Source organism: Neovison vison, chromosome 9, assembly GCF_020171115.1.
Source record: "Neovison vison isolate M4711 chromosome 9, ASM_NN_V1, whole genome shotgun sequence".
Taxonomy (NCBI): Eukaryota; Metazoa; Chordata; class Mammalia; order Carnivora; family Mustelidae; genus Neogale; species Neogale vison.
The window spans coordinates 36,438,952-36,466,447 of NC_058099.1; the positions used below are offsets into that span (position 1 = coordinate 36,438,952).

A 27,496-nucleotide genomic window follows, 5' to 3' on the forward strand; every position below is an offset into this window, starting at 1 on the left:
GTCACAGAATGAGTGGAGCTGGGTCTGGAAGGTGGTCTGGGCAGACCTCTCAGGACAAGGGCAAACATTTGGTTCTTAGAGGGGAGGGACAAGCAGACCTCTGAGTCTCTAAGTGACTCCCTACCCCTATCCCAAATTCTAGAAATTTGGGATTTGACAGTCTCAGTCAACCCTGTCTGTGTGGATAGGAGGTGAAGGGTGAATTAATATAATCAGCATGATACCAAATCTGTTTATTGAATTTAGTCAGGGCTAGCTGGCATTTGGGGCCCAAGGACTTCAAGTCTCAGCATGCAGCTTTCTTGCTGCTTTGGGTTCTATTGAATCTACTGGGTTCTGTGGTTGCCTTTAGACTCCTTTTTGGACTTAAGTGCCCTCCCTTCTCTAGCCATTAATATAAATACCCTGTGGTAAGAGGAAGCATGTACCTCCAAGCTCTGAGGAACTGTAAAGCTTATGGGATTAGGGTTACAAGAGGGTGCCACAAGAACAGGGTGGAGTGGATTAAAAGGTGGGGTGCTAGTCAAAGGGTTCAGAGTAGGCATGGCTCCAGCCAGCGTTTTGAAGAAGCCAGGAGAAGGTTTAGGGTGGATCCTTAGGTTTGGGAAGAAAATGGTGTGTAGGTTATCACTGCAACAGGACTAGACTAATACAAGGGTTCAATCCATTGTGCCAGGTTCTTCAGCAGGGTAAGATCAGGAACCAATGAACTGGAGCCAAGTAGGAGAGTCCGCCTCCCGGGGATTAAAGGCTCTTTTTTTCGCCCGTCGATCTGGCCCCATCCTTTTTGTTGATTGGTCGTAAATTCCAATCCGTCGAGGAAGCGTAGCGCTGCGGCCAATTGACGTGGCGTTACTAGGCGTGTTGCATCCCTGAGGCGGGAGCCAGGCCACAAGCGAATTTCCTGATTGGCTCTGGTCGGCGGGTTGCTGGGGAGAGGCGCAGAGAGGCGGGAGGGAGTCCCCAGGCCAGGCGCTGATTGGCTGAGGTGAGAGCACCTCTCCTTCCGATGATTCGGCTCTTCTGGGTTCAGTCTCAGCGCAGCGTCTGCAGCCGTCGTTTGAGTCGTTGCTGCCGCTGCCCCCTCCCGGATCAGGAGCCAGTGTATACCGCCCGCCCACCGCCTTGGTGCCGCTAGGAGGAAACGAGAAGGAGGCCGCCTGCGGGTTTGTCGCCGCAGCTCGCCCCCTGCCCGGGAGAGCCGAGCCCCGGCCCAGTCGGTCGCCTGCCACCCCTCGTAGCCGTTACCCGCGGGCCGCCACAGCCGCCGGCCGGGAGAGGCGCGCGCCATGGCCTCTGGAGCTGAGTGAGTGTGTGCGCGCGCCCGCCCGCCTGCTGCGGGTGCGCGCACCTGGGGACTCGCCGCGCTGGGTAGGCCCGGCGGGGCCTGGCAGTGGGCGCGTCTAAGAGGTGGAGGCAGGGAAGGAGGGAGACAGGGAAAGCAAAAGAAGGGGGGCGATGAGGGGCGGCGGTCGGGTCTGGGCCTGGCTGCGCAGCCGCGCGTCCCCTAGGCCGGGCTTGCGTTGGGCCTGGGTCAGATCGTGCTGTGTCATGCAGGCCCGGCTGGCCTGATTGGCTCCCTGGGAACCACTGTCCCGTTCTTGTGAAGTCTCTAGTCCACATGGCCGGCGCGGAGCCCCAGGGCCTTAGCGCCCACCTGCGATCAGGTCTACTATCCGCGGAAGGCCTTTGGTCCCCGGAGGGAGAAGGCCCCGTGGGCCTGACGCCCCAACTGGGCCCGGTGGGCGTGGACTTTGGGCCACGTGAAGGCCTTAGTAGCTGCGAGACAGGCGGAGGCCGGAGCGGGGAACGGGGAAGATTCGGCGAGCTCAGGGAAGCTCACGACGGCTATTTCGGAGCTGGGTCGGCCTGTCCCTTGGTTGACATCCTCACGACCTGAGTAGTGAGGGGCTGTTAGGGAGAGGGCGGGCCCTAGGTTTTCTGGCCTTCGTAGTTTATTTTGGTTGTTCACATGATAAAGCTTTAGGCAGTTTTCCTTAATGTTAGGAAGTGGGGTGGGAAGTAGGAACTTTTCTCTACTGTTTTGGGTGTTTGCTAAAGTTCGAATCTCAGATGTAATTTGCGGGCCTTCCTCGGTATCAGCCTTTGTGATGAGAAGGTTAGAGTTGCCCTAACTCTTTGAACACACACGCTCCTTTCTCCAAACCGCTGTGTTGAGAAATCTTGGGTCGTCAGTTCCTCAGGAAAGCATCAGATAAGAGATGACCACCTCAACCCATCTGCCCATTATATTTAGAATCAAGAGCTTTAGATACTGAAAAAGGAAAAAAAAAAAAAAAAAGCCATCCTGTGGAAATTCTTATGCAAATCACTTTCCTGACTTGAAGAGAATTAAGTTTTTTGAGGTGTGTTTCTTTTTTTTGGTCTCTAAACCGAGATGAAGTATTACTTGGGTGTCTTTTAAAGGACCATTACTTATTAATACTTACTCTCTTAGGTTATTTAGTCAATCATTTATTTTCAAGACTAAAAATAAGAATTCAAAATTCTCGGAACCTGGCATCATAGATGGTTTCTAACCTCTAGGTCATCTTGATGACTCTTACCTGAATTCCCTCCAAGTCCCCTGTGGCCCATTGGAGTTCTGGAAAGGGCCTGACTCATGCAGAAGACAATGGGGGATGTCCCCAAAGAGCCTCCAGGACTGCTGTTGGCCCACGATCAGGCTGAAGCTCTCTTTTAGAGGTTACTTCCTTTGATCTTAGTAGATAGATAGGGAAGTAAAGGTCTTTACCTTAAGAGAAGGACATATTGCTCATCTCCATTGCCAGGGTCAGGAATGGTAGGCAGGTAAGTTTTCCTAGAATGCAGCTTTGGGGTTAAAATATAAACTGTGATGACTAGAGGCATCTGGCATTTTATTTTTCTCTAGCCCCAGTACCATAGATTAAACAGGAAAGTGGGCAGTCTTTGGAAGGTATTTTGATGTGTGGGAGAGAGGGAGAGTTGATGGGATGGAATTGCCTTCAGCTGCCATATTGACCATACTTGTTCTCCAGCGTGTTGATAAGCACTGGAAGATTCTGCCTGCTATGCAGCATTGTGCCCAGAGTGCTACATTTTTAGGTTGAGGAGGCAAGTTTAAGCTGAGGAAACTACACTCTTAGAAATCAGTTTTAAGGTGATGATTAAAGATGCAGCCTATGTGAGAGGATCGGCAGATTTGCTAGATGAATTGGATTTGTATTTCTGTTGGGTATATCAGGACCGAAAGATGGAGAAACCCCACAATGCCCTCATTGGTATTCTGGAATATAGGCATCTTTTTTCTCTTGCAAGTTGTAAAGATACATCCAACATAGGAGGGTGTCTGGCTTGTAATGTATACTTGCTAATTTGTTAACTGAAGGAATAATTAATGGGAAAGATTCCTTTTTATTTCTTCATTTTCTCCGTTTTCTGGTCTCCCTGTTTTGGTTAATGTTCAGGTTTTCCTGAGCCTTAGTAAAAGAGGATAACTTTTCAAAGGGAAAGCCCACTGAGTCTAGTTACTGAAGATTGAAGAAGAGGTAGGTAAAAAGTTGGTATAAAGTGAATAATCTTCAAGGAAATGATTGAAACTATTTAGAGGGCTTAAACCGAGCTTAGACTCAGGCAGCCTTGATTTGGGTGAGGGATTTGGATTTGCTCCATGGTCTCAGCATTTCTTAGTTTTGACTTTTTGAGCCAACATTGTGGAATTGTATGTCTTTGCAATGATTTGTGAAACTGTTTTTGAGCTTGGCCATCTTTTTTAAGGTTTCATATCTGTTAGTTGAGTTGTTTTGTTTTCCCCAAATATCATGGTCTTTATGCTTGGCATTTCTGTGGTATAGCGAATGCGCTGGCATTCAGCTGGTTTAGCCAGTAAGGACATTAGTGCTAATGATTTTGCTTCATTGTCCCCAGGCTTGCTTTGTGGGACTTGGGGCTTCGCTGAGCCCTACAGGAAGTTGTCTTGCTCTCTTCATTCTCCAAGAAGGTTAGCAAAGAGCGAGCTTATGCTTTGTTCTGCAGTGCTAATCATTGTGACCATTAATACCATGTGCCAGGCATTGTGTTGAACATTTTGCATTCATTATCTCACTTAAGACAATAATCCTGTAAGATAGGTACTACTGTATTCACCTCTCTACAGATGAGGACATCAACTTCCAGAGAGGTTAAATGACTTGCCCAAGATTACAATCAAGCAGTGGCAGGGTTGGGATTCAGACCTAGCAGGTCTTACTGCGAGCCCCTTCTCCTAATCGCTGTCTCATATTAAGACTGTTGTCATTTCTCTAATTGTTATCCAGCCTCTACATCTGTTTAGTCTTCTCAGGCCATAGTTTCCTGACTCTGGGGCAGGATCACTTGGGGCCTTCACAGCTAGGTTACCAGTGCTCAGAATACCAAGAGCTGCTGGAATGGGAACTGTATGTGCTAAATGTTATTCTATATGACCTTGGCTGAATATCTTTTATCTCACATCACTGGTTTAGGGACAGCTTCATTTATCCACTATTTCTTTCCTAAGTGTGAGTTTTAATGACTGGTGGGGCCCTTGGGACTAGAGTATGTATTGGGACTAACTTCATTTTCTTTCTAGTTCGAAAGGTGATGACTTATCAACAGCCATTCTTAAACAGAAGAACCGTCCCAATCGGTTAATTGTTGATGAAGCCATCAATGAGGACAACAGTGTGGTGTCTTTGTCCCAGGTAAGTTGGGTCCAAGGTCTAATCTTTCCTCATTGCAGTTAACCTGAGGGCTTTTCCCAGGTTTCTTTCCCTTGGGTTTTTTTCTTCGTTTGTTTGTTTTTTGCAGTGACCACAGATAGAGCAGGGTTTACTGGGTATTCTAGCTTCCAGGGCTGCTACTTAACCCCTGGCCCAGTGACCCAAAGCCCTTAACCTTCTTTTCTCAGCCCAAGATGGATGAGCTGCAATTGTTCCGAGGTGACACGGTGCTGCTGAAAGGAAAGAAGAGGAGGGAAGCTGTGTGCATTGTGCTTTCTGATGACACATGTTCCGATGAGAAGATTCGGATGAATAGAGTTGTTCGGAACAACCTTCGCGTACACCTAGGAGATGTCATCAGGTGTGTGTGGGGTTCTTGTACCCTCAGGGATGGGAGGCCAGACAGCCTGAATTATAGACAGGACCCCAGTGAAGTCCTTGGCAGCTACACAAAGCAGAAGCCTCCTAGCCATGGGAAGACTTATTATAGCAAGACTGTCTAGGTTTTGTTTCTTCCTCCCTGGGACTTCAGAATTTACTTCTGCTGACCCTTGGGACAAATTGGATTTCTATGACTTTCATGATGCCTGTCTTCCTTCCTTCCTTCTTTCCTTCTTTCTTTGCCAGAGGTATAATTTATCACATGCTAGACACTGGTTTAGGATGCCATTTGAGGGTGTGTGTCTATAAAATGGTATCACTGTTATGTTGAAATAATGGCTTGTGTTGGGGCCAGAATGAGGTGGAAGTGTGGGCACAGAGGGTGGACTCCCGAATAAATTTTTTTAAGGATCCAGGTTAATATAGCAGGGAGACACGGTTTGAGTTAGATCCCTGAACAGCTTCATTTGGAGTGATTTTGGCCTTAACTTTAGGCAAGAGGCTTCCCCATTTTGGAGTCCTCATTAGCCACTGCTCTTCAACCACCTGTCATCTGGCCAGGAACATCTCAGACTTCTGATAATTTTTTATGGATTCTAGGTTTCATGTAGCCTTCTTCCTAGAGGTGCTTAGTCACTTTGTCAAGAAGCTCTGATCACTTGGCTGAGATGATTTTTTTCAGTTTTATTTCTTTGATCCTGACACTTGTCTGAGGCCTCCCTTTGTAATATTGGGTTACTGATATAGAATGGGTCATCTTTGGATATCTCTCACTAAAGACCCTTTCTCCTGTTTTATTTTGGGGACTTTACATGTGTGGGTCTTCCTTTTGGCTTGCTGATGAGGAGTGAGCAGCCCCAGTAGCTTCTTCTAATGGCTCCTGCTACTACCCCACCCGAGTATGACTTGTCTTAGTTTTACGGGGTTGCTCCTTTGTCCTCACTCTCACTCTACCGTCCTGCCTCTCTTCACCTAAAGCCATCCCTGCCTTTTCTCTTTCACTCGCCATCAGCTTTCTGTGCCAGGCCCTTTTGGACACCCAGTGCTTGGGGCTGCAGTGTGGTTGGTAATGTGGAGTCTGCTTGTCATCCTCAGCATCCAGCCGTGCCCTGATGTGAAGTACGGCAAACGTATCCATGTACTACCCATCGATGACACGGTGGAAGGCATCACTGGCAATCTCTTCGAGGTATACCTTAAGCCATACTTCCTGGAAGCTTATCGACCCATCCGGAAAGGTGAGAGACAATCTAGGGACTGAGTTTAAGGATGGTTGGTTGTAGGGCTACCTAGGAGTAAACTTTGGATTGTCTTTATCTCATTCTCATATATATGTGCTTACGCATATATTCTGCACCCATGCTTATGTGTACTCTCCTTCCCTCCTTCTCCTTTCCCCCTGCCCCGTTTTCCTACTTCCACTCCCTGTTTTAGTAGAGTAATCTATCTTCTTTTGTCCCAGGAGGAGGACTTGGGCACTTGTGACTGTGTCCCAGTCCAAAGTGTATTTAATATTTAGCACATCCTGACCATTGGTGGTGGTTGTGAAAGCTTGGTTACTTATAGTCCAGAAATCAAAAATCTTATGGACTTTAGGCCAGAGGCTAAAACCTGATGTACCAAAACACCCGTAAGGTTTTGTTCAGCATCCTTGAGTGGCAGTGGGACGCTTCACAGCTTAGCTTTTTCCTTTTGCCTGATGCTTGATATAAGTGGAGGTGGGAAGGGAAAAGAGCAATATCTAATGAATTTGGCGTTTTAGATTCCAGGTACTGATGAGGAATTCTCACTTGCTCTGGTACTTGACCTCTTTGACTTCACTTGTGCTAATTGCTCTCACAGGAGACATTTTCCTTGTCCGGGGTGGAATGCGTGCTGTAGAGTTCAAAGTAGTGGAGACAGATCCCAGCCCTTACTGCATTGTTGCTCCAGACACAGTGATTCACTGTGAAGGGGAGCCTATCAAACGAGAGGTGAGTTCTCTCCTTCATTCCAGTACCCAGTTTCATAATTACAAAAGTGGGGCAGTCATGTGATAACTACTAAAATCAGGTGGGTGCTCTTTGGGACGCCTGGGTGGCTTGGTCTGTTAAGCGTCTGACTCTTGATCTCAAGTCAGGTTATGATTTCAGGGTTGTGAGATCAAGCCCTGCTTTGGGCTCTGTGCGAGGTATGGAGCCTGGTTAAGATTTTCTCTTTCCTGGGGTGCCTGGGTGGCTCAGGTGGTTAAGCATCTACCTTACGCTCAGGTCACGATCCCAGAGTCCTGGGATCAAGCCCCGCATCAGGCTCCCTGCTCACCTTCTCCCTCTCCCACTCCCCTTGCTTGTGTTCCTGCTCTCTGTCTCTCTCTCTGTGTCAAATAATTAAATAAAATCTTTAAAAACAACAAAAAAAAGATTTCCCTCTTTCCCTTTCCTTCTCCCCCACCAAAAAAAAAAATTAAAATAAAACTGGTTGCTCTTTGGAAGTAAGCTGCTTTCCAGAGGTGGGAAAATTTCTCAACTATTCATTTTCAGACCTGTGTGTTTCCTAGAAGTATGTGATACCAGTGATTTTTTTTTTTTTTTTTAAGATTTTATTTATTTATTTGACAGAGACCACAAGCAGGCAGAGAGAAGGCGTTGGGGGCGGGGAACAGGCACCCTGCAGAGCAGAGAGCCCAATGTGGGGCTTGATCCCAGGACCTGAGCTGAAGGCAGAGGCTTAACCCACCGAGCCACCCAGGCACCCTGATACCGGTGATTTTTAAGATCTGGATTATTTGGGATGCCTGGGTTGCTCAGTCAGTTAAGCGTCTGCCTTCAGCTCAAGTCATGATCGCAGGGTTCTGGGATCAAGTCTCACATTGGGCTCCTTGCTCAGTGGGGAGCCTGCTTCTCTCTCTGCCTGCCCCTCCCCCTGCTTGTGTGCTTTCTCTGATAAATAAAATCTTTAAAATAAAATAAAATCTCGGGGCGCCTGGGTGGCTCAGTGAGTTAAAGCCTCTGCCTTTAGCTCAGGTCATAATCCTAGGGTCCTGGGATCAAGCCCCGCATCGGGCTCTCTGTTCAGCAGGGAGCCTGCTTCCTCCTCTCTCTCTGCCTGTTTCTCTGCCTACTTGTGATCTCTGTCTGTGAAATAAATGAATAAAATCTTTAAATAAAATAAAATAAAATAAAATCTAGATTGAGCCTGAAAGATCTTAAGTGGTTAGAATAATTTTTATAGAAGTGATATTGATGATGGCATCCAGACTTCTTCCTGTTTCCCAGAGTTTCCAGCTTTAGGTCGTGGGGGAGCCCTTCCCAGTAATAATACTAAGGATAGTAGTGTGAAAGGGAAAGGCTGTGCTAGAAATCTTTGCTTTGGGATTTTTAGAGTTGTTCTTTGAGTCAGGGTCCCTTTAGAGGAAATCCTAGAACAGATTTCTCTACACTAGATTATAGAAGGGTTTAGAGAAACTCAACTTTTGCTGTTACTAATATCCTGCCTTCTTTTTTCTTTGTCTTTTTATCCAGGATGAGGAAGAATCCTTGAATGAAGTAGGCTATGATGACATTGGTGGCTGCAGAAAACAGCTGGCTCAGATAAAGGAGATGGTAGAGCTACCCCTCAGACATCCTGCCCTCTTTAAGGCAATTGGTGTTAAGGTAAGCATCCTGGGCCCCGTGAGACATAATCTCGGCTGGTGACTAACGTAGAATCAGGTAGGTCCATTCTTTGTTACAGGTCTATTTTTTTTTTTAAACAGTCCTTTAAAAATGTAAAAAACCATTGTTATCTCATGTACTCTATAAAAGCAAATACCATGGTTTGCTAGCTTGTTTATGATAGTATCACCTAACAGAAGTAGAACTTTCAGGAAATTTGCAGTGTGAAGGGTCCCGAATCCAAAACATTTGAGAACTGCAGATCTGCAGTGTAACTTCCTAACCATTTGCATATCATGGGGCACACTGAAGATGAAATTACTCCTCCATCTAGTAATGGAGATACTTGACCATACAAATAATTTTATCTTTTGCATGGGCATTTCCCATGTGCAGCCTGTGAATGAGGCCACTTAGGTGGCTAAGCTAGTCCTGGCCCTTGTCTGTCCAAAGTCAAGCCCTTGACCTAGTGGCCTCTTGCTGTTTTGTAGTCCAGGATCTTTAGACTTCGCCACATTAGAGTTTCTTAGGTGGTTTCTGTGTTCTGAGTCTTGTATGCAATGTATGTGATAAATGTCATAAACGTCAGTTTCCTGACTGTATTTTCTCTGCTAATAAGAGGAATGAGTGAGTATGATCTGAAGTAAACTGTTTTCCTAGCAGTTAATGCTGAGAGCTTATTTTTATTAGTGTCAGGGTCAAGCTCTGATTCTCACCCTCTCTAGATAGAGCCGCAGTCAAACCATTTTAGAGTAGATGGCGATGAGAGAAGGTAGGACTCTGAACCTAAACATATCCTCTGTACTGTTCTTCAGCCTCCTCGGGGAATCCTGCTGTATGGACCTCCTGGGACTGGGAAGACCCTAATTGCGCGAGCTGTGGCAAATGAGACTGGAGCCTTCTTCTTCTTGATCAATGGTAGGAGACTTGATTCACCTTTGTTTGGCTGGATCATACTCTGAGCTGAGCATGATCCAGGTTCATGAGCTGGAGAACTCACGGGCGTTTATTTCCACACGTGCCCTCGTGTATATTTCATCATCTTACTTCTGCTAGCGTACATTATGGACAGATACGCAACAAGGGGAAGGTATTGTACTCTGGTGCCCCTGACTTATCCCCCTTGAGAAAGATGGTGGAAAGGCTGAAGGCATTTAGAGGGAGCAAGATAGAAGGAGAACTCAAATTTTGTCTGCAAATTTATTTGAGAGGTTTTGAGGGAAGACTGGCTGAGATCACCTGGCTCCTTGAGAATGATAGAGGTCTAACTGGTGTGCTGCGTCTCCTGCTCTGGCCAGAAGTCCCAGAGCATGTGCTTGACATTTAGAGCTTGACTGTGAGATAGGTGTTGTGAGTTCCTTGGCTTTTCTTCAGCCTAGTTTGGTGGCTGTCCTGGGATAGTGTCTGGTAGAGTCTCTGAGAAAGTAGGCAGAGGTTACCACATTTTCATATAGTGCCTGTCTCAGGGCTGGGCAGATAAGAGATTATTTCTTTTAGGATTGAAGAAGGATACAGTTTTGTCATTGTTTGAATTCTGTATCCTTTTAGGTCCTGAGATCATGAGCAAGTTGGCTGGTGAGTCTGAGAGCAACCTTCGTAAAGCCTTTGAGGAGGCTGAGAAGAATGCTCCTGCTATCATCTTCATTGATGAACTAGATGCCATCGCTCCCAAAAGAGAGAAAGTAGGAACTTATCCGAGGGGATAGTGGGGGTTGAAAGGTCCTCACTTCACTTCTGACCAGACATCCTGTCCTGACAGACCCACGGGGAGGTGGAACGGCGTATTGTATCACAGTTGTTGACCCTCATGGATGGTCTAAAGCAGAGAGCACATGTGATTGTAATGGCAGCAACAAACAGACCCAATAGCATTGACCCAGCCCTTCGGCGATTTGGTAAGGACCCCAGATTTCTTTCAACCCTCCTCTTGTTCAAAGGGAGACTATAGCTTTACTGAGCTGAATCTCTTTGATCCCATGCCTGTCCTTTAATCTGAGGATTTCTTGAAGCTCCTTGCAGTGATAGGGCCTGGGGGCCTTTCTTTTATTCTGTGTCCTATCTAGGGTGACCAACCATCGTGGTTTGCCTGAGACTGAGGAGTTTCCCAGGACATGGAACTATCAGTTCTAGGATAGTCCTGGACAGACAGGGATGGTTGGTCACCTGAGACTTGTCCCTTCTTCCCTCTGGACCAGAAATGAGCCCTGTCTGTGTTCACACACTGTCCCACAGGTCGCTTTGACAGGGAGGTAGATATTGGAATCCCTGACGCTACCGGACGCTTGGAAATTCTTCAGATCCATACCAAGAACATGAAGCTGGCAGACGATGTGGACCTGGAGCAGGTGGAGTGGTGAAGAGGGCTGGCCCTGAGTTAGGATACCTGCTCCCGGGCAGTTAAAGTGAACATAAGTTTAAGATGTAAAGAGACTGATTTTGATTCTTGGACAGGAGAAAGGAATTGATCTGAGATTGAATCCAGGAAACTGGAGCTGGCATATTTCTCTGTTGACACCACATTAGAGTAAACCAGAACTTTGAGGTCAGCTTTATTTCCAGGCCCCAACTCTAGGCTTGACTACTTAAAACCCAGCCATGAAAGAACTGCTAGTATGTGTTCAGGGAGATGGGAGGACCCAGAGATAGGCGTATCGGGAAGGGGCCAGGATTTTGTATATACTCTGAGCCTCCTAAGGCAGCTAGGTCTTACAGAGTAGTAAGTAGATCTTTTCTCTGCAGGTCGCCAATGAGACTCATGGGCATGTGGGCGCTGACTTAGCAGCCCTGTGCTCGGAAGCTGCTCTTCAAGCTATCCGCAAGAAGATGGACCTCATTGACTTAGAGGATGAGACTATCGATGCTGAAGTCATGAACTCTCTGGCAGTTACTATGGATGACTTCCGGGTAAGGACTGCACCCCTATCTCAGGTATACACACATGCATTTTGACCTTTTCATTGGTAATCTCATCCCCGGTTTTTCTTTTTAGTGGGCCCTGAGCCAGAGCAATCCATCAGCACTGAGGGAAACTGTGGTGGAGGTACCACAGGTGACCTGGGAGGACATTGGGGGCCTGGAGGATGTCAAACGTGAGCTTCAGGAGCTGGTCCAGGTAGGGTAACTGGTCCAGAGTGAGTCATTGCTTCAATATATTGTAGGTGGCTTGGGGTGTTAGTAGTTCAAGAATTGTGAGAGCATAATTCATGAACCTGCTATTCTCAATTTATAGGCACCAAGGACCCTGCCCCTAGAGAACCAGATTTTACACCATGGGAGGGATGCTGCTCTTCAGTTAAGTTTGTTTCAGACTTTGGGGGTATGCCAAACCATCTTTCCTTTTCTTCCTAGTATCCTGTGGAGCATCCAGACAAATTCCTCAAGTTTGGCATGACACCCTCCAAGGGAGTACTCTTCTATGGCCCTCCTGGCTGTGGGAAAACCTTGCTGGCCAAAGCCATTGCTAATGAGTGCCAGGCCAACTTCATCTCCATCAAGGGTCCTGAGCTGCTCACCATGTGGTTTGGGGAGTCTGAAGCCAATGTCAGGGAAATCTTTGACAAGGTGAGCTACAAGCAGTTGAGCTGTCTTTTCGCTTGCTTGGCAGCAAGGTAGCTTTTTCTTGGGAGAATTGAAGATATCTTGTTCTGGAGCAGTGAAGATCACTTTAATTTCCTTTCCTTCTCAGGTCTGAGAGACCCAGTTATGTTAATGCTTGAGTCCGTGTATCTCTCCCATAGGCCCGCCAAGCTGCCCCCTGTGTACTGTTCTTTGATGAGCTGGATTCAATTGCCAAGGCCCGTGGTGGCAACATTGGAGATGGCGGTGGGGCTGCAGACCGAGTCATCAACCAGATCCTGACAGAAATGGATGGCATGTCTACAAAAAAGAATGTGTTTATTATTGGCGCTACCAATCGACCTGACATTATTGATCCTGCTATCCTGCGACCTGGCCGCCTCGATCAGCTCATCTATATTCCTCTTCCTGATGAGAAGTCCCGTGTTGCCATCCTCAAGGCCAACCTGCGCAAGTCTCCAGTTGCCAAGGCAGGTGCAAGGGCATTGGTGATAAGGGATTTCTGTGAGTGCTCAGCCTAGTATGGAGTTCAATTCCTGGAAAAGATTCCATTGGGGGGAATCCATTGGGGTTAGGGATGTCAGGGGAAGATGGAAGATTTGAAGGTATTAATACAGTTCGTAATCAGGAGTAAAACAGTGGTGGAAGATGGCACAGACTAATATTAGGAGTGCTTGGGTGGCTCAGAGATCAGTGTATTGCAGGGGTGGAGAGGCTAAATGGTAAGGTTCTATTGCTTCTTTTAGGATGTGGACTTGGAGTTCCTGGCTAAGATGACTAATGGCTTCTCTGGAGCTGACCTGACAGAAATTTGCCAGCGTGCTTGCAAGCTGGCCATCCGTGAATCTATCGAGAGTGAAATTAGGCGAGAACGGGAGAGGCAAACCAATCCATCTGCCATGGTGAGTTTGCATCTTTTTGCCATATGTGCCAGTTGTGGGAAGTCAGGGGCAATCTCTGCCATGCTCTGGAGTTAAGAGTTGTAAGGTTTTGAAAAGATACCTGATAAATGCCCTGTTAGGTGGACATCAGAGAGAATGTGGAGTATTAATCTCTTCAGTCTGGAATTGTAAAAGCCGAGGAGAGATGCGTAGTCTAGTCTGTATGCTCAGCCTGAAGTAGGCTCTGTGAAGGAAATCAAAATATGATTGTGCACATAAACAAATAGAGCAGGGTTTAGAACCTGGGATCCCTGGGCCTGTGTTCCTTGGTGATCCATGGACCTCCTGAAATTAAATGCAGAATTTGGGGTGTTTATGTAAGCTTCATAAAGATAGGGAATCTATATAATCTTGTATGTTTTCTAGTGTATTTTGGCACCGTGTTAGAGACTTCATAAATGAATAAATAAATGAATGAGAAACTTTACCTTTTGTAGGAGTTCTGAGATTCTCCTTCTCTCCCATAAAAGCTTAGAAACTATTGATATACTTAATTCTGTGGAGCAATCTCTTATGTCACAGCAATCAGAGTAGCTTCTTAGTGGAAGAGCTAGAGTTTGAGCTGGGTTATGAAAGGAGACTGTAAAGGCTAAGGAATAAGGAAATAAGTAGCCCAAATAACTGGCTCAAGAAATAGGATTGCAGGAATTGGGGGGAACCTGGATAGATTTAAGAGGGCATATGTTACTGGAGTGAGGCCATGAGGTAAGGTGTCATCTGATGTGGTAAGTGCTGAAAGTCATTTATCTTTTTAAAATTTAGGTGGTTTCAGTTTTTTCTTTTTTAGAAACTTTATTTTTAAAATTTAGCTTTATTGAGATATGATTCACATGTAGTAAAAGTCATCCTTTTTATATATACTGTCTCTGTGCATCTTGACAAATGTATTTAAGTTCTATAACTATTATCACAGTTTAGATAAATTTCTGCCCTAGAAAGTTCCCTCATGCCACTTTAGTACTACAGCTTTTACTCTTAAGATCTTGGCAACCACTAACTTGATTTTTGTTGCCACAGTTGGGCTTTTTCCAGAATGCACTGACGGGTTTTTTGTTTTTTTGTTTTTGTTTTTTTTTAAAGATTTTATTTATTTATTTGACAGAGATCACAAGTAGGCAGAGAGGCAGGCAGAGAGAGAGAGAGGGAAGCAAGCTCCCCGCTGAGCAGAGAGCCCGATGCGGGACTCGATCCCAGGACTCCGAGATCATGACCTGAGCCGAAGGCAGCGGCTTAACCCACTGAGCCACCCAGGCGCCCCACTGACGGGTTTTTAAACAGGGCACTGACTCAGTTTTAGGAGGACTGGCCTTTCAACTTACTCGGTTTAGATTAGAGGAGACAGTAAGGGAGGGGAGTGTCCAGGAAGGCCAGGGAAGGAATTCGGGCTGGACTTTTAGCCCTGGTGGTCTGTGTTTACAACCTTATAGGAGGTAGAAGAAGATGATCCAGTGCCTGAGATCCGCCGAGATCACTTTGAGGAAGCTATGCGCTTTGCCCGCCGTTCTGTCAGTGATAATGACATCCGGAAGTATGAGATGTTTGCTCAGACCCTTCAGCAGAGTCGGGGCTTTGGCAGCTTCAGGTAATTTCATTACAGTGGGCAGTTCTTAAGTTGTTTTTGGGTAATTATACAACCAGGATTGTGGAAATCCTAAGGAGGCTGGAGGGTTAGTTGTGAAAATCCTGCACAGGCCCTATCCTAACTCTCTTTTTTGGCTCTGCTTTTGTGCATACAGATTCCCTTCAGGAAACCAGGGTGGAGCTGGCCCCAGTCAGGGCAGTGGAGGCGGCACAGGTGGCAGTGTGTACACGGAAGACAATGATGATGATCTGTATGGCTAAGTGGTGCTGGCCAGCATGCAGCGAGCTGGCCTGGCTGGACCTTGTTCCCTGAGGGTGGGGGCATTTGCCCAGGAGGGACCAGGGGTGTGCCCATGGCCTGCTCCATTCCTCAGTCTGAACAGTTCAGCTACAGTCAGACTCTGGACAGGGGGTTTCTGTTGCAAAAAAATACAAACAAAAGAGATAAAATAAAAGCGATTTTCATTTGGGAGGCAGAGAGTGAATTACCAACAGGGAATTGGGCCTTGGGCCTACGCCATTTCTGTTGTAGTTTGGGGCAGTGCAGGAGACCTGTGTGGGTGTGAACCAAGGCACCACTGCCACTCCCCACAGTAAAGCGTCTGCACTTCACTCAGTGCTACCCAAGCCCTCCCTCCTTCCTTCTACCCAGCCTGGGCAGGAGGTTGAAGGGCCACAGTTGCTGGGTGTTTATATAGAGAGTAGGTTGATTTTATTTTACATGCTTTTGAGTTAATGTTGGAAAACTAATCACAAGCAGTTTCTAAACCAAAAATGACATGTTGTAAAAGGACAATAAACGTTGGGTCAAAATGGAGCCTGAGTCCTGGCCCCTGTGCCTGCTTCTTTTCCTGGGAAGGGCCTTGGGCTATCCCTTACTGTCAAGGCCCTCTTCAAATGTGAAAAATTAAAGATTGCACCCTCTTTCCCCTTCTGATTTACTGTAGTATGAACTGCCACCTTGCCCCATGTCTGTAGCATCACTGATTAGGACTGTGGGGGGGGGGGTGCAGCCTGCCTGATGGAGCTCCAGTTGTGTTTCATGTGGATGGTAAGGTTTAGTCTGCAGAGCTCTCTTTTTTTCCTGACCAACGACTGAATTCGGCTGCCCTCCAAAAATCTTAAGGGTTGCAGAAAGAGAATCTCTGTCTGAGGTGGATATTGTTTACATGCATCTGAAAGTCCTAAACATTGATGCTTTGGTTGAGGATTACTAGTTATGTCCACCTTTATGTAATTTGTATTATAAAAAATATGGGTTTTTTTCTTAATATAAAATTCTAGTATTGGATGTGTTTTTTTCCTAAACCTAACATCCTCCTCTGCTCACCCTTTTCAGATGATTGTTTGCATAGTCTTGTCCATGTCCAGGTATAGAATATCCTTTTTGTTCAATGGGTACCAACATAATCATTTAATGCTTTTAGTATCAGTACTGTGATGCCTTACCTAGAGAGGAGTATGGTGCAGAAAAAATAATCCCCAGTCAGCTTTTTACTGGTCTTCCTAGTACTTACACCAGTCACTGGTATGGATTACAAAGATAGATAATCTGCAAGGACAAGATAATTTTATTGGCTGATGGAACTTCGTGTGTTGTGAAATAGAGATTTTTGGACGTTGGAGATTGAGTTGACTCTTCCCTCATTCTCCATGATTCGTTCTCTGCCACATTCTGTCTTTCATCCTCTTCTGGTTTTCCCACCATTTATGTGTCCTGATGGCTAGCCTTCAGTCTTATTTCCACGTTGAACATTATCATTCTGTCATCCATATGACTTATCACTGGGTTGGCAGCCTAACTTCATTGTGGGCCAAAGACAATCATTTGGGGGAAAGACATTTGGGTGGTGCCTCTGCATCAAGCTATAGGATCAGATTAGAAGACAAGTGGTATTTTCTTGCAAAATATGTAGAGATACTTGTTGATAATGTGAGAAATTTGAGTTGGAATGATTGTTTTACTTTTACATGTCACACAAAGTGTGTTTGTAGAAGACAGATGGAGCTCTATAGATCCTTTAGGAAAAACCAGGGAACAAGACTTACAGTGAGAGAGAGGTCTGGTTCTGGTTTTGGCACTGGAGCTTATAGCAGTGTAGCTTTGAACAAGGCCCTTAATTCTTCTGGGGCCTCTGATAAGTAAAGTGGTTGACAGTGCTTTGCAAACTGTACAAAGCAGTGTGAGGAACTGTCAGCTTACACATGCAGACACCTGCATACCTAAACCAAGAGGCAAATCATATAGGCAGTCCCATTTTTTCCTTCCAGTGTTCATAGAAAGAAATTGGATTTTACAATTTTACTGTAGCTAATCGCTTCTTTCATAGGATAGGTGCTACAGTTTGGAGATGGATTTCTACACTTGATCTTAGCCAAAAGGCCGAGAAGCAATGGAGTTCTAACCAGGAATATGGCATGAAACAGACTATAGAGGACCAACAGTATACTGCAGATGGAAAAGCAAAGATGAAACTATAAACCCAATATCTTAAAATATATTTGTTTTTATTGTTTTTTTTAAGGAGGCTCCACACCCAGCGTGGAGCCCAACACAGGGCTTGAACTCATGACCCTGAGATCAAGACCGGAGTTGAGATCAAGAGTCAGATACTTAACCAACTGAACTACCCAGCACCCTAAGATATATTTGGATTTAAGATACTGATCTTAAAAGTTGCCGTGAAAGTCTAGCTATGAGAACACAGGTCTGCCAGTCGTTAATTCAGCTGAACTGAGCCAAATGTTAATGGTTTGTTACTCTTTTCCACCAAGGGCTTAAAAAGATAGGCACATACTCATGAAATGCCCCTGTGACAAGTAGAAATTAAGAATTGCATTGTGTTCAGGGTGCCTGACTGGCTCAGTTGGTAGAGCGTGCAACTCTTGGTCTCAGGATTGAGTTCAAGCCCCATAGTCAGCATGGAACCTACCTAAAATTAACCAAAAAAATTAAAGAATTGCAGTGGCTTTGAGATTATTTAGGAGGCGGGGGCAGTAGTTGGGAAGAGGAAAAATATCTTCAGTTCCACTCCTGGCCAGCAGGTGGTGAGTTCTGGGCAAAGACCCTCTGGACAGGTTTAGGCTAATTAAAGCTTTGGAACAGAAGAGTGACAGGAGGCAGAGGAACAGCATGTACTGTCTGTTTTTGTAAACTGTATATATGGAATAGAGGGAATATTGTGGAATGAAAAGTTTAGCAGTGGATTGGGAATGTGGATTTAACCTCATAGAACCTTTATTTTTTAAAAGATTTTAAGTACTCTACACCCCACATGGGGCTTGAACTTACCCCCAAGATCAAGAGTTGTGTGCTCTACTGACTGAGCGAGCCAGGTGCCCCAAGTGAAATTTATTTTTTATTTTATTTTTCCTGCTATTTTTTTTTTTTAAAGATTTGTTTGTTTTAGAGAGAGTATGTGTGCATGTGCGCATTTGCAGTGGTGGGGGGCAGAAAGGGAGAGTAAGTCAGGCATACTCCCTGTTGATTGCAGAGCCCGACATAGGGCTTGATCCCATGACCTCGAGATCATGACCTGAGCTAAAAATAAGATATGCTTAATCGGCTGAGCCACCCAGGTGCCTCCCCAAGTGAAGTTTATTTTTCTTTTTTAAGATTTTACTTTTTTATTTGACAGAGCACAAGGAAGCAAAGTGGCAGGCAGAGGGAGAGAGAGAAGCGGGCTCTCTGCTGACCAGGGAGCCTGATGCGGGGCTCGATCCCAGGACCCCACAATCATGACCTGAGCGGAAGGCAGCCACTTAACCAACTGAGCCACCCAGGTGCCCCATGAAGTTCGTTTTAAAGTTGTGGGTTTTCTGGGCGGTTTAGGCAGGAAGTGACAGATTTTAGTGCTAGACAATTCACTTATTTTCCCCCCGTTTTTGTGGCCAAAAAAAAAAAAAAATTCAGTTTCCGAGTGTACATAATATTGTCAGACATATGTGCATAGACAGTTCACTTAATTTTTTTGAAGTAGTCATGCCCAGTGTGGGTGTTAAACTCACCACCTAGAGATCAAGAGTTATACCCTCTACCAATAGCCAGGCACCTTGACAATTCACATTTTAAAAACTTCTTGTTTTTATAGAAGCAGTAATGTATATTGTAGAATTTTAGAAAAATACAAGCAAATTTTATGGGGTACCAGAGTGGTGTAGTCTGTTGAGCATCTGACCCTTGGGTTTCAGCTCAGGCTGTGATCTCAGCGTTATGAGATGGAGCCATGTATCTGCATTCAGTGAGGAGTCTGCTTAAGACTCCTTTTCTCTCTCCCTATTCTTGTGTTCTGTCTCTAAAATAAATCTTCAAAAATACATATGAGCACATTTTAAAAATTATCTTAATAATTGGTCTACTTAATTACATAAAAACTTTCAAGCTTAGTACAGTGAAAGTCCCCTTAAACAAAATTAGAAATTAAGCTACAGATTGGGAGAAAATATTTGTAGCCTGCATAATAGGATAATATCTGTGGTAGGTAGGCCCTTCCAGGAGGTCCACACCTTAATTCCTGGAACCTATGAATATATTATTTTTATCTGGCACAGGAATTAAACATTGCAGTTTAATGGTTGCTGACTTTATTTATTTATTTATTTTTAAAAAGATTTTATTTATTTATTTGACAGAGAGAAATCACAAGTAGATGGAGAGGCAGGCAGAGAGAGAGAGAGGGAAGCAGGCTCCCTGCTGAGCAGAGAGCCCGATGCGGGACTCGATCCCAGGACCCTGAGATCACGACCTGAGCCGAAGGCAGCAGCTTAACCCACTGAGCCACCCAGGCGCCCCTGGTTGCTGACTTTAAATAAAATGGTTAGACTTCAAGATAGGAAGAGTATGGGGCGCCTGGGTGGCTCAGTGGGTTAAGCTGCTGCCTTCGGCTCAGGTCGTGATCTCAGGGTCCTGGGATCGAGTCCCGCATCGGGCTCTCTGCTCAGCAGGGAGCCTGCTTCCCTCTCTCTCTCTCTGCCTGCCTCTCCATCTACTTGTGATTTCTCTCTGTCAAATAAATAAATAAAATCTTTAAAAAAAAAAAAAAAGATAGGAAGAGTATCTCGGATTATCCAGATAGACCCAATGTAATTACAGGTGTCCTTAAAAGTTGAAGAGGGAGGGGCGCCTCGGTGGTTCAGTGGGTTAAAGCCTCTGCCTCAGGGGCCTGGGATCAAGTCCCGCGTTGGGCTCTCTGCTCAGCAGGGAGCCTGCTTCCTCCTCTTTCAGCCTGCCTCTCTGCCTACTTGTGATCTCTCTCTGTCAAACAAAAACAAAACAAAACAAAAGTTGAAGAGGGAGGCAGAAGAGAGCAGAGCGGTAAGAACTTGACTTGGATTTGCTAGCTTTGAAGATGAAGACAGCCAGTAGCTGAGGAATGTGGGTAGCTTCTAGAAGCTGGGAAAGACAAGGAATGAATTTTCAGTACCTACAGAAATGAATGCAGCCCTGCCAGCCTTGATTTCAGCTCCATGGGACATGTCAGACCTTTGACAAATTAGTGTTTTGTGGTAAATTTGTTAGGGCAGTAGTAGAAAAATGGGTAAAGGGTATGAACAGGCAATTACAGAAAAAAATCCCCATCGCCACTGAGCATACAAAAAGGCGCTTATTTTTATGTTCTTGGGTATAGATGATCAAAGAAATGGTCAGAAGTGTAGAGAACTTGTGGGTCAAGTGGGTGAAGAAGGGGACTGTACCGAGGATCAAGAACAGCTGACTAGACTCAGACCAGTTGTGTTCATGTGAATGGATGTATTTTTCTAATGTTCACTTGCTGTGAAGTTTTTCTCATGGGTAGCATTGGACTCTTCTGGCGTTACAGTCTCCCCCTGTAGAGGAGAGATGTGTGGACTCCAGGCTGATGATCTGAAGGGTTTGAAAAGTTAATTAAGCCTGCAAAATCCTGACTTCTCTACTTCTCGGATCCTGAGGTAGTACAGCTATAGCAGAAGCTAATAATTCTCAGTACCACAGATTCCAAAGATGACGTGAGAGGGATTGGTCTAGTTAACCTAGTTTATTAGGATTTCCTCTCCCCACCCCACAACTGGTTTGGCTTCAAATCTTAGGGTATTGGGTGCCAGTACTTCCAGCCTTTCCTCTTACGGTTTTGGTTGGCAGGGGCCATGGGTGACCAGAAACTTGGCTAACATTTTTTGGAGACCCTTGGTAAGGGGAATCTGAGGTGTGGGGGAGGAGAAATGTTTTTCCATGTGGGCCCAAGGGCAGTGCTTAGAGTGTTGAGGGGTCCGGATGTGACCAGCTCCCAGCCCGGCTCTTCGCTGAATTTGGGGACCTGCAGCCTTAGAGTGAAGGTGGTGAGGAAGAGCAATGTGTTGAGAGTTCTGGTCTTGGTGCTGAGGTCTTCGGGAAAGTCTGCTTACAGGGGCTTCTACTGGTTGTCTTGCCTGGGCTGGGTGGCTTTTCCGTGTAACTGTGGATGACTCCAGACTTGCATCCCCTCTTCTGTGGTCTCCTGCTTTGGGTTTCCTGGGGCTCTCTCTCTTTTTGGCTGAAGATGGGGCTGAAGCTTTGTTACCTGAGGCAGGAACCTCAGGGTTTGAGGACTTGCTTAGGTCTGAGCAGTTCTCCCCAGTCTCCATGCAAACACATGGCCCCTGGCATGAGACCTCAGCTACTATCTTCATCTTCATTCTTTCCTCTGTCTGAGACCCTTGTTCAGCCCTGCCAGACCCTTGTGGCTGTGGCTGGGAAGAAGAGTGTGAGTGGTAACCGTGGGAGATTTGGACAGGCTGATCTAGGTTGTGAATTTTGGAGGGATGACAGCTTGAAGAGTGGGGGCATAAATTAGAGGGACGATTCAGCTGTGGGGGGCAGGAAGAGAGTCTCCAGGAGCCTTGAGTTGTGGAGCTCAGCACAGAATTGCTGCCAAATGATTGACTTGGGTCAGGGGATCTGGAAGCAGGGCTCTGCTGTAGTTTTTTCAGCCTGAGTTCCAATTCTCTACTCCAGTGCCAGGCCTGGATCCCAGAGTTAGGGGTCACCTCTGGGACAGCCTCTCCCTGGAAGGATGGAGTCTCTGCCTTAGTCCCTGGAAACAGTTCTCTCTTGGGTAGGTCAGGCTGGTTGGGCTCAATCTTCAGAGCTTTAGGTAAAGTGGCAGGCCAGGGTTTTGGCTGCAGGAGATCCACTGCTGGAGGACTAGAGCCCTGGGGGATCCCTTTTGGTTGCACATTCCTCCACACAAAGTCAGAGTCAATATGTGGATCTGGAGGAGGGGCAGAGAGAGAGCTGGAGGTTGGGGTTGGGAGCTCAGTGGCCCAGCAGTTATCTCTGTGCTCCACTCTTTCCCCCTTCGGCTTACAGGTATGTTGGTCTCCAGGAGGCTCACTTATGTGAGCCTTTGACTTAGAGTTTGAAGGTGGGCTGGGGCCCCATAGTGGGGACCCAGGAACACAACAGGTTTCTTTCTGCTGCTTGTTCCTCCCAGTAGGCTCAGAGTCAGACAGGGCTCCCAAGGATCTGGCTCCATGTGGGTCTTGGGGTAAGCTGCAAGCTGGGAGCTCAGAGGCCCAGGAGTTTTTTCTCCTTTTTATATCCCCACATCTATCCTCAGAATCAAACAGGACCCCCATGGGTCTAGCTCTGAGGGGCTCAAATTTAAGAGCTGGGGATGGGCTGAGGGCCAGAGATGGAGGTTCAGAAGCCCAGGAATTCCTAGAAAGCTCAGTGTCCCTCCATGCAGCTTCTGATCTGGTGAGGCCTCCCATAGGATTGAGTCTGTGAAGTTCCAGAATGGAAGCTAGAAATGGGCTGTGGTCAGGGGCTGGGGACTCAGAGGTCCAGAGGTTCTCTCTCTGTCCTTCCAGAGCTTTGGACTCAGACAAAATTCCCTGGGAACTCATTCCTAGGGATACCAGCAAGGAAGATAGAGGAAGCCTGAGAGAAGAAACGGGGTCTACAGAGACCCAAAGATTTTCTCTACTCTCCCTACCATTCCACGAAGTCTCAGATCTTGGTGGGACATATACAGGGCTGGTTGAATAGAGTGCTGGGTTGAGGTCCAGGGCTGGGGGCATAAAGGCCCATGGGTTTCCTGAATTTTCTCTGTGTCCCCACTGGGGCTTATACCTAGATGGATCTTCCAGAGAACTTTCTCCCTGGAGTTCTTGCAGGGGCCCTAGGGGAGAGCAAGGGCATGGCATTGGAGACCTAGAGGTCTGAGGGCTCTCTCTGTGACTCATGGTTTCCCAGAAGTTCTTTGGTGCAGAAGGTCCTCCTTCAGGGATGACTTTCTGGAGTTCTGACAGAGCATCTCGGACTTGGCAGGGAGCTGGTATTGATGGCTCAAAGGCTTGAGAACTCCCTTTATGTCCTGTGATTCTCCACTGAGTTTTATATCCAGGTGGAACTCCCAGGGGGCTGGTTTCTTGTCTCTCTGTCATGGGGTCTACAGATTGGCAACGGACCAGGATTGAAGGCTCAGAGATTTGAGGATACTTTCTTTGCCTTGTGGTTTCCCAGAGGGCCTTAGCTGTAGGCAAGCCTTCTATAGGGGTGACTTCCTGGAGTTCTGAAAGGGAAGCCAGATTTGTGCTGGGAGCTGGCATTACAGGCTTAGTGGCTGTGGTGTCCTCATTTTGTTTCATAGTCCTCCGTGGGGCCTCAAGCCTTGTCAGGACTCCCAGAAGGCTAGGAGGATACAGTGGAGAGGCAGAGAGTGAATCTAGGATGTGGTGTTGGATGCTGGGATCCGGTGGCACATCCCACCAGACCTCAGATAAGAGGGACAGCTTAGAAGGTCTGGTTCTTTGGCGTTCAGGCTGTAGGTACAGGGCTTGATTCTCAGAGATCCAAGGGACCTCTTTCTGCTGCATAAGCCACTGTGTGTATGCCTTAGCACCACATAGGACTTCCTGGTGGTCCGTGGGAAAGGACTTAAGATGGAAGGGTAGCAATGGAACAGAAGGGGAAGAAGGAGGAGGAAGTTGCTGAGGATCAAGGGCTATCCCTTCTAGATCTTCTGTAATGTGGATTTTATGGGTAGGAGGCTGAATTGGGGAGCAATACTGGGGAAGCTGCAGATTGGACCTAGCCACGAAGGCAAGCTTGTTGAAGAAGACAAAGGGACCAACAGACAACTTCATGGGAGAGGGGCCACTTGAGCTCAGGAAGATGGTTTCCAAGGACTCACTGTGCAGAGAGGGGAGACCCCAGAAGAGCTGGCTTTTTCTCTGACATAGATAGCTTCCTGATTCTGTTTTGTGCCTCACAGGCAGGTTGGTCAGGATCTGAAAGGTGGGGAAGGATCTGGAAGAGCTTGGGCTCTGTGTTTGTACTTGATTTGGTGTCCTTACAGCTTTGTGGAGGTCCTCAGAACCACAGGATGGTTGAGATGGGGCTGTGGTGGCTTGCTCTCCAGTGGAAGCTTCTTTGGGAAATGAAAATGGCTTCCGTGGATCCAGAGATGTCTCCTCTTCTTCCTCCTCCTCCTCTTCATCCTCTGACTTCTGCTTCCACAGGTGATCAAAGAAAACCACATTGTACAGAAGTGGTAGGCCCTGGGGAGTGGAGAAAGATACTTCAGGCATGAAACCTTTCAGAGACACAAGGTGTGTCATAAAGCCCTTAATCTCTGTTCCACATCCAGAAGGAAGTTACTCACCTGGCCCCCACGTCTGTGGTCAGTAGTCACTTACCCTCCTGGGCCATGTCCTAGATCATATTTAGAGATCAGCATTCCCTACCGTAACTACATCTAGGGTCAGTGATCATTCACCTGTCTTTAAATCTGGTATCCATGGTCACTCATCCGGCCTCACATTTAAGACTTAAAGTCCTTCCATGTCAGTAATTTTTTTTGCCTGAACTCAACATGTGATATCAAGAGTCATTCACCCAGCTGCACATCCATATCACCCACCGTGCCTTGCATCATGTCCCCAGAGTACCAGGGTTGAAGCTCTCGCCACCTCCCAAGCTGCCACCACCTCCGGATCTGCCAAATCATGAACAGGAATAGTGTCACCAGATTCCCTGGACTCTGGAGGCAGCTGCTGCCACAGTGTCTGCAGGCCAGGGCATGGGTCAACTGGCTCCAGAGAAGCTCCATGTCCCCTTCAGCCCCAAGCAGGCCTTCTAACAGCCATTCCATTTTCCTCAGCCTAGTGGCAGTTTACCCCGAGGTCATCACTGCATCACAGAACAAAGAACTCCCATCCCCCACATGCCTAACAGCCTTTTCCCTGAATTTAGAGCCAAAACATTGCCTCTTGTCAGGCAACTAATATTTCATAACAGTGAAACCTTAGTGATACCTTTTGTCTTGATTGCCAGAGCCAGATTTATGCTTCAGACGTTGTCATTAAGAACGTGGATTCTAGCGTCAAACTGCTTTATTCAAATCCTGGTGCTGCTACTTCCTGTCTATGAAATCAAACTGCTTAATTTTCTAGTGCTTCAGTTCTCTCACCTGTCAAATGGGCGTGATATTACCACATAGAGTTGTGAGGATTAAATGAACAAACTCATATTATTAGGATAGAACATAGTATATGCTAAGTATCTCTTTTGGGGCACCTGGGTGGCTCAGTTGATTTGAGTGGCTGATTCTTGGTTTCAGTTCGGGTCATGATATAAGGGCCCTGAAATCAAGCCCCGCACGGAGCTCTGCACTCACTGGGGAGTCTGCTTCTCTCCCTCTCCCTCTGCCCCTTCTGTGCACGTGTGTGTGTGTGTGTGCTCTCTTTCTAAAATAAATCTTTAAAAAATTACTTTTTTTAAGGTTTTTAATTATAAGCCTTGTTCCATCTTTAATATAAGGACTCTGTTCCCACCCTACCCCCTTTTAAAATCTTGTGTCAGCTGTGAAATGTTTTATTTGACTTGAAGTTGGTTAAGAACTTTTTGGCAAGCATGTATGTGAATACAAATCAAATATGCTTGACCATTTTTCTTCATTTGCTCCTCTTTATCCTAAAACCACCACTCTGTTCCAAATGGACTCTTCCTTTCAGGGCCAAACTTCAATCTCCACCTTCGAGGTACAATTTAATGCCTCTCTCCTCATCCCACCCCCATCAAAGGGCCTCTTAGTCTGATAGAAAGAGCACTGAGCTGAAATTAAGATTTGGGTTTCCTAACTCTGTCACTAATAAGCTCTGTGATTTCAGACAAGAAGGATTTCTCCCCTAGGTATCATGAGTTGGACTAGATTTATTTATTCATTCACTCTTTCAACATACTTATTGATTGTCTACTATGGATCAGGTATTGTCTCAGGCTTGAGGAGATAGAAATAAGACAGTCTCTGCACTAAAGTAGGTCCCATTTCAGTGGGGCGGGGGGAAACAGTCAAGTAATAGTTAAAATAGAAATATACACAGGGTACTATGGGGTTAGAGGAGGGTATCTAACTAGCCTGGGGTTTCTTGCCAGGGGCTGCTTCCCAGATGAGATGATTAATGCTTGGTTTGAGGAGCCAAGAAAATGAAAGTATAGGGAGCAAGAGAAGGACAGTTCACATACGAGGAACAGCCTGTATAAAGGTGCTAGGGCAGAGAAAGCATGTACCACTGGGGAAATTGCAGGTATTTCAATGTATGGGGGTTGGAGAAGCAGTAAAAGATGGACCTGGAAAGACAGGATCACCAAGGCCCCTCAATTTCAGTCTGAGAAACTGAAATTTATCCTGAAAAGGATGGAAAATCATTGAAAAATTTTGAGCATGAAAGTGACAAGATCAAGTTTTGTGTCTTAGAAAGAACACTGGCTCTATTGAGGGCAAAGAGATTGAGGAGAGATTAGTTAGGGAACTCTTGCTTTAGTTTAGATGAGGCCTAAACCAAGGCAGTGAGTGAGAATGGACAATAATGAATTCAAGTACAATTCCAAAGATACAGTTGGTTAGACTTCATTACCAATGGCATGGGGTGGAGGAGAGTGGGAGTTGAGAATGACTCTAGGGTTCCTAACTCAGGAGGCTTGGTGTGTATATTAGTGCCATTTTTCTTTAAGATTTTATTTATTTGTCAGTGTGAGAGAGAGCACAAGCAGGGGGAGCCCCAGCAGAAGAGGGAGAAGCAGGCTCCCCGCTGAGCAGGGAGCCCGATGTCGGAAGGGAGCCCGATGTCGGGTTCTATCCCCGAGGACCCTGGGATCATGACCTGAACTGAAGGCAGGTGCTTAACTGACTGAGACACTCAGGCGTCCCTATTAGTGCCATTTTTCTGAAATAGAGAACACAGACCTGGGAACCAAGTTAGGGTTGGGGGGAGGGTAATGGGTTCCATTTAGACATTCGAATGTGAGGTTTTTGTGACAAGGAAAAACTGGGCAGGAGGCAATTAGATACATGGATCTGAAGCTTGGAAGAGCAGTCTATGGTGGAGATGTAAAATTCGACAGCTAGCAGCATATATGTAGCAGCTGAAACCACAAAAGGGCTTAAAAATTAAACTGATATGTACCATTTGGTTCAATGTGGCCAGCATTAAAAACTGGAGTAGCCAGCACTATAAAACTACTAGCAGATTGTACATAATAATCAGTATTTCAAGTTTAAAATCTGGCAGCAGTAGACAGTCATTTCCACTAAGTAAAGACCATTTTTTTTTTTAAAGATTATTTATTTATTGGGACGCCTGGGTGGCTCAGTTGGTTAAGCAGCTGCCTTCGGCTCAGGTCATGATCCCAGCGTCCTGGGAT

The 27,496-nt window shown here is 46.2% G+C and overlaps 2 protein-coding genes across 2 annotated transcripts; one reads left to right on the forward strand and one right to left on the reverse strand.

The window, feature by feature from the left end:
• The first annotated feature begins 1,028 nt into the window (after positions 1-1,028).
• On the forward strand, positions 1,029-15,649 carry LOC122917497 (valosin containing protein). The gene is made up of 17 exons (XM_044265454.1): positions 1,029-1,306; positions 4,592-4,703; positions 4,910-5,082; positions 6,198-6,340; positions 6,945-7,075; positions 8,603-8,734; positions 9,550-9,652; positions 10,283-10,416; positions 10,494-10,629; positions 10,967-11,079; positions 11,474-11,638; positions 11,724-11,846; positions 12,083-12,295; positions 12,472-12,780; positions 13,057-13,212; positions 14,679-14,833; positions 14,988-15,649. The coding sequence occupies exons 1-17, from the start codon at positions 1,290-1,292 to the stop codon at positions 15,091-15,093; spliced, it is 2,421 nt and encodes an 806-aa protein (XP_044121389.1). The 5' UTR covers positions 1,029-1,289; the 3' UTR covers positions 15,094-15,649.
• A 4,988-nt stretch (positions 15,650-20,637) lies between these two features.
• C9H9orf131 (chromosome 9 C9orf131 homolog) lies at positions 20,638-25,253 on the reverse strand. Its single transcript, XM_044265455.1, has 2 exons — positions 24,714-25,253; positions 20,638-24,351 (listed from the first exon to the last, which is right to left on the reverse strand). The coding sequence occupies exons 1-2, from the start codon at positions 24,942-24,944 to the stop codon at positions 20,932-20,934; spliced, it is 3,651 nt and encodes a 1,216-aa protein (XP_044121390.1). The 5' UTR covers positions 24,945-25,253; the 3' UTR covers positions 20,638-20,931.
• Between the last annotated feature and the right edge of the window lie 2,243 nt (positions 25,254-27,496).

Excerpts from the sequence above, each read along its gene's own strand:
- LOC122917497 (XM_044265454.1), top strand. Across the intron at positions 7,076-8,602 it reads GGGAGCCTATCAAACGAGAG|GATGAGGAAGAATCCTTGAA; the intron begins GTGAGTTCTCTC and ends CTTTTTATCCAG. Across the intron at positions 14,834-14,987 it reads CGGGGCTTTGGCAGCTTCAG|ATTCCCTTCAGGAAACCAGG; the intron begins GTAATTTCATTA and ends TTGTGCATACAG.
- C9H9orf131 (XM_044265455.1), bottom strand. The coding sequence starts at position 24,944 with ATGGAATGGCTGTTAGAAGGCCTGCTTGGGGCTGAAGGGGACATGGAG. Across the intron at positions 24,352-24,713 it reads GGGACATGATGCAAGGCACG|GGCCTACCACTTCTGTACAA; the intron begins GTGGGTGATATG and ends TCCACTCCCCAG.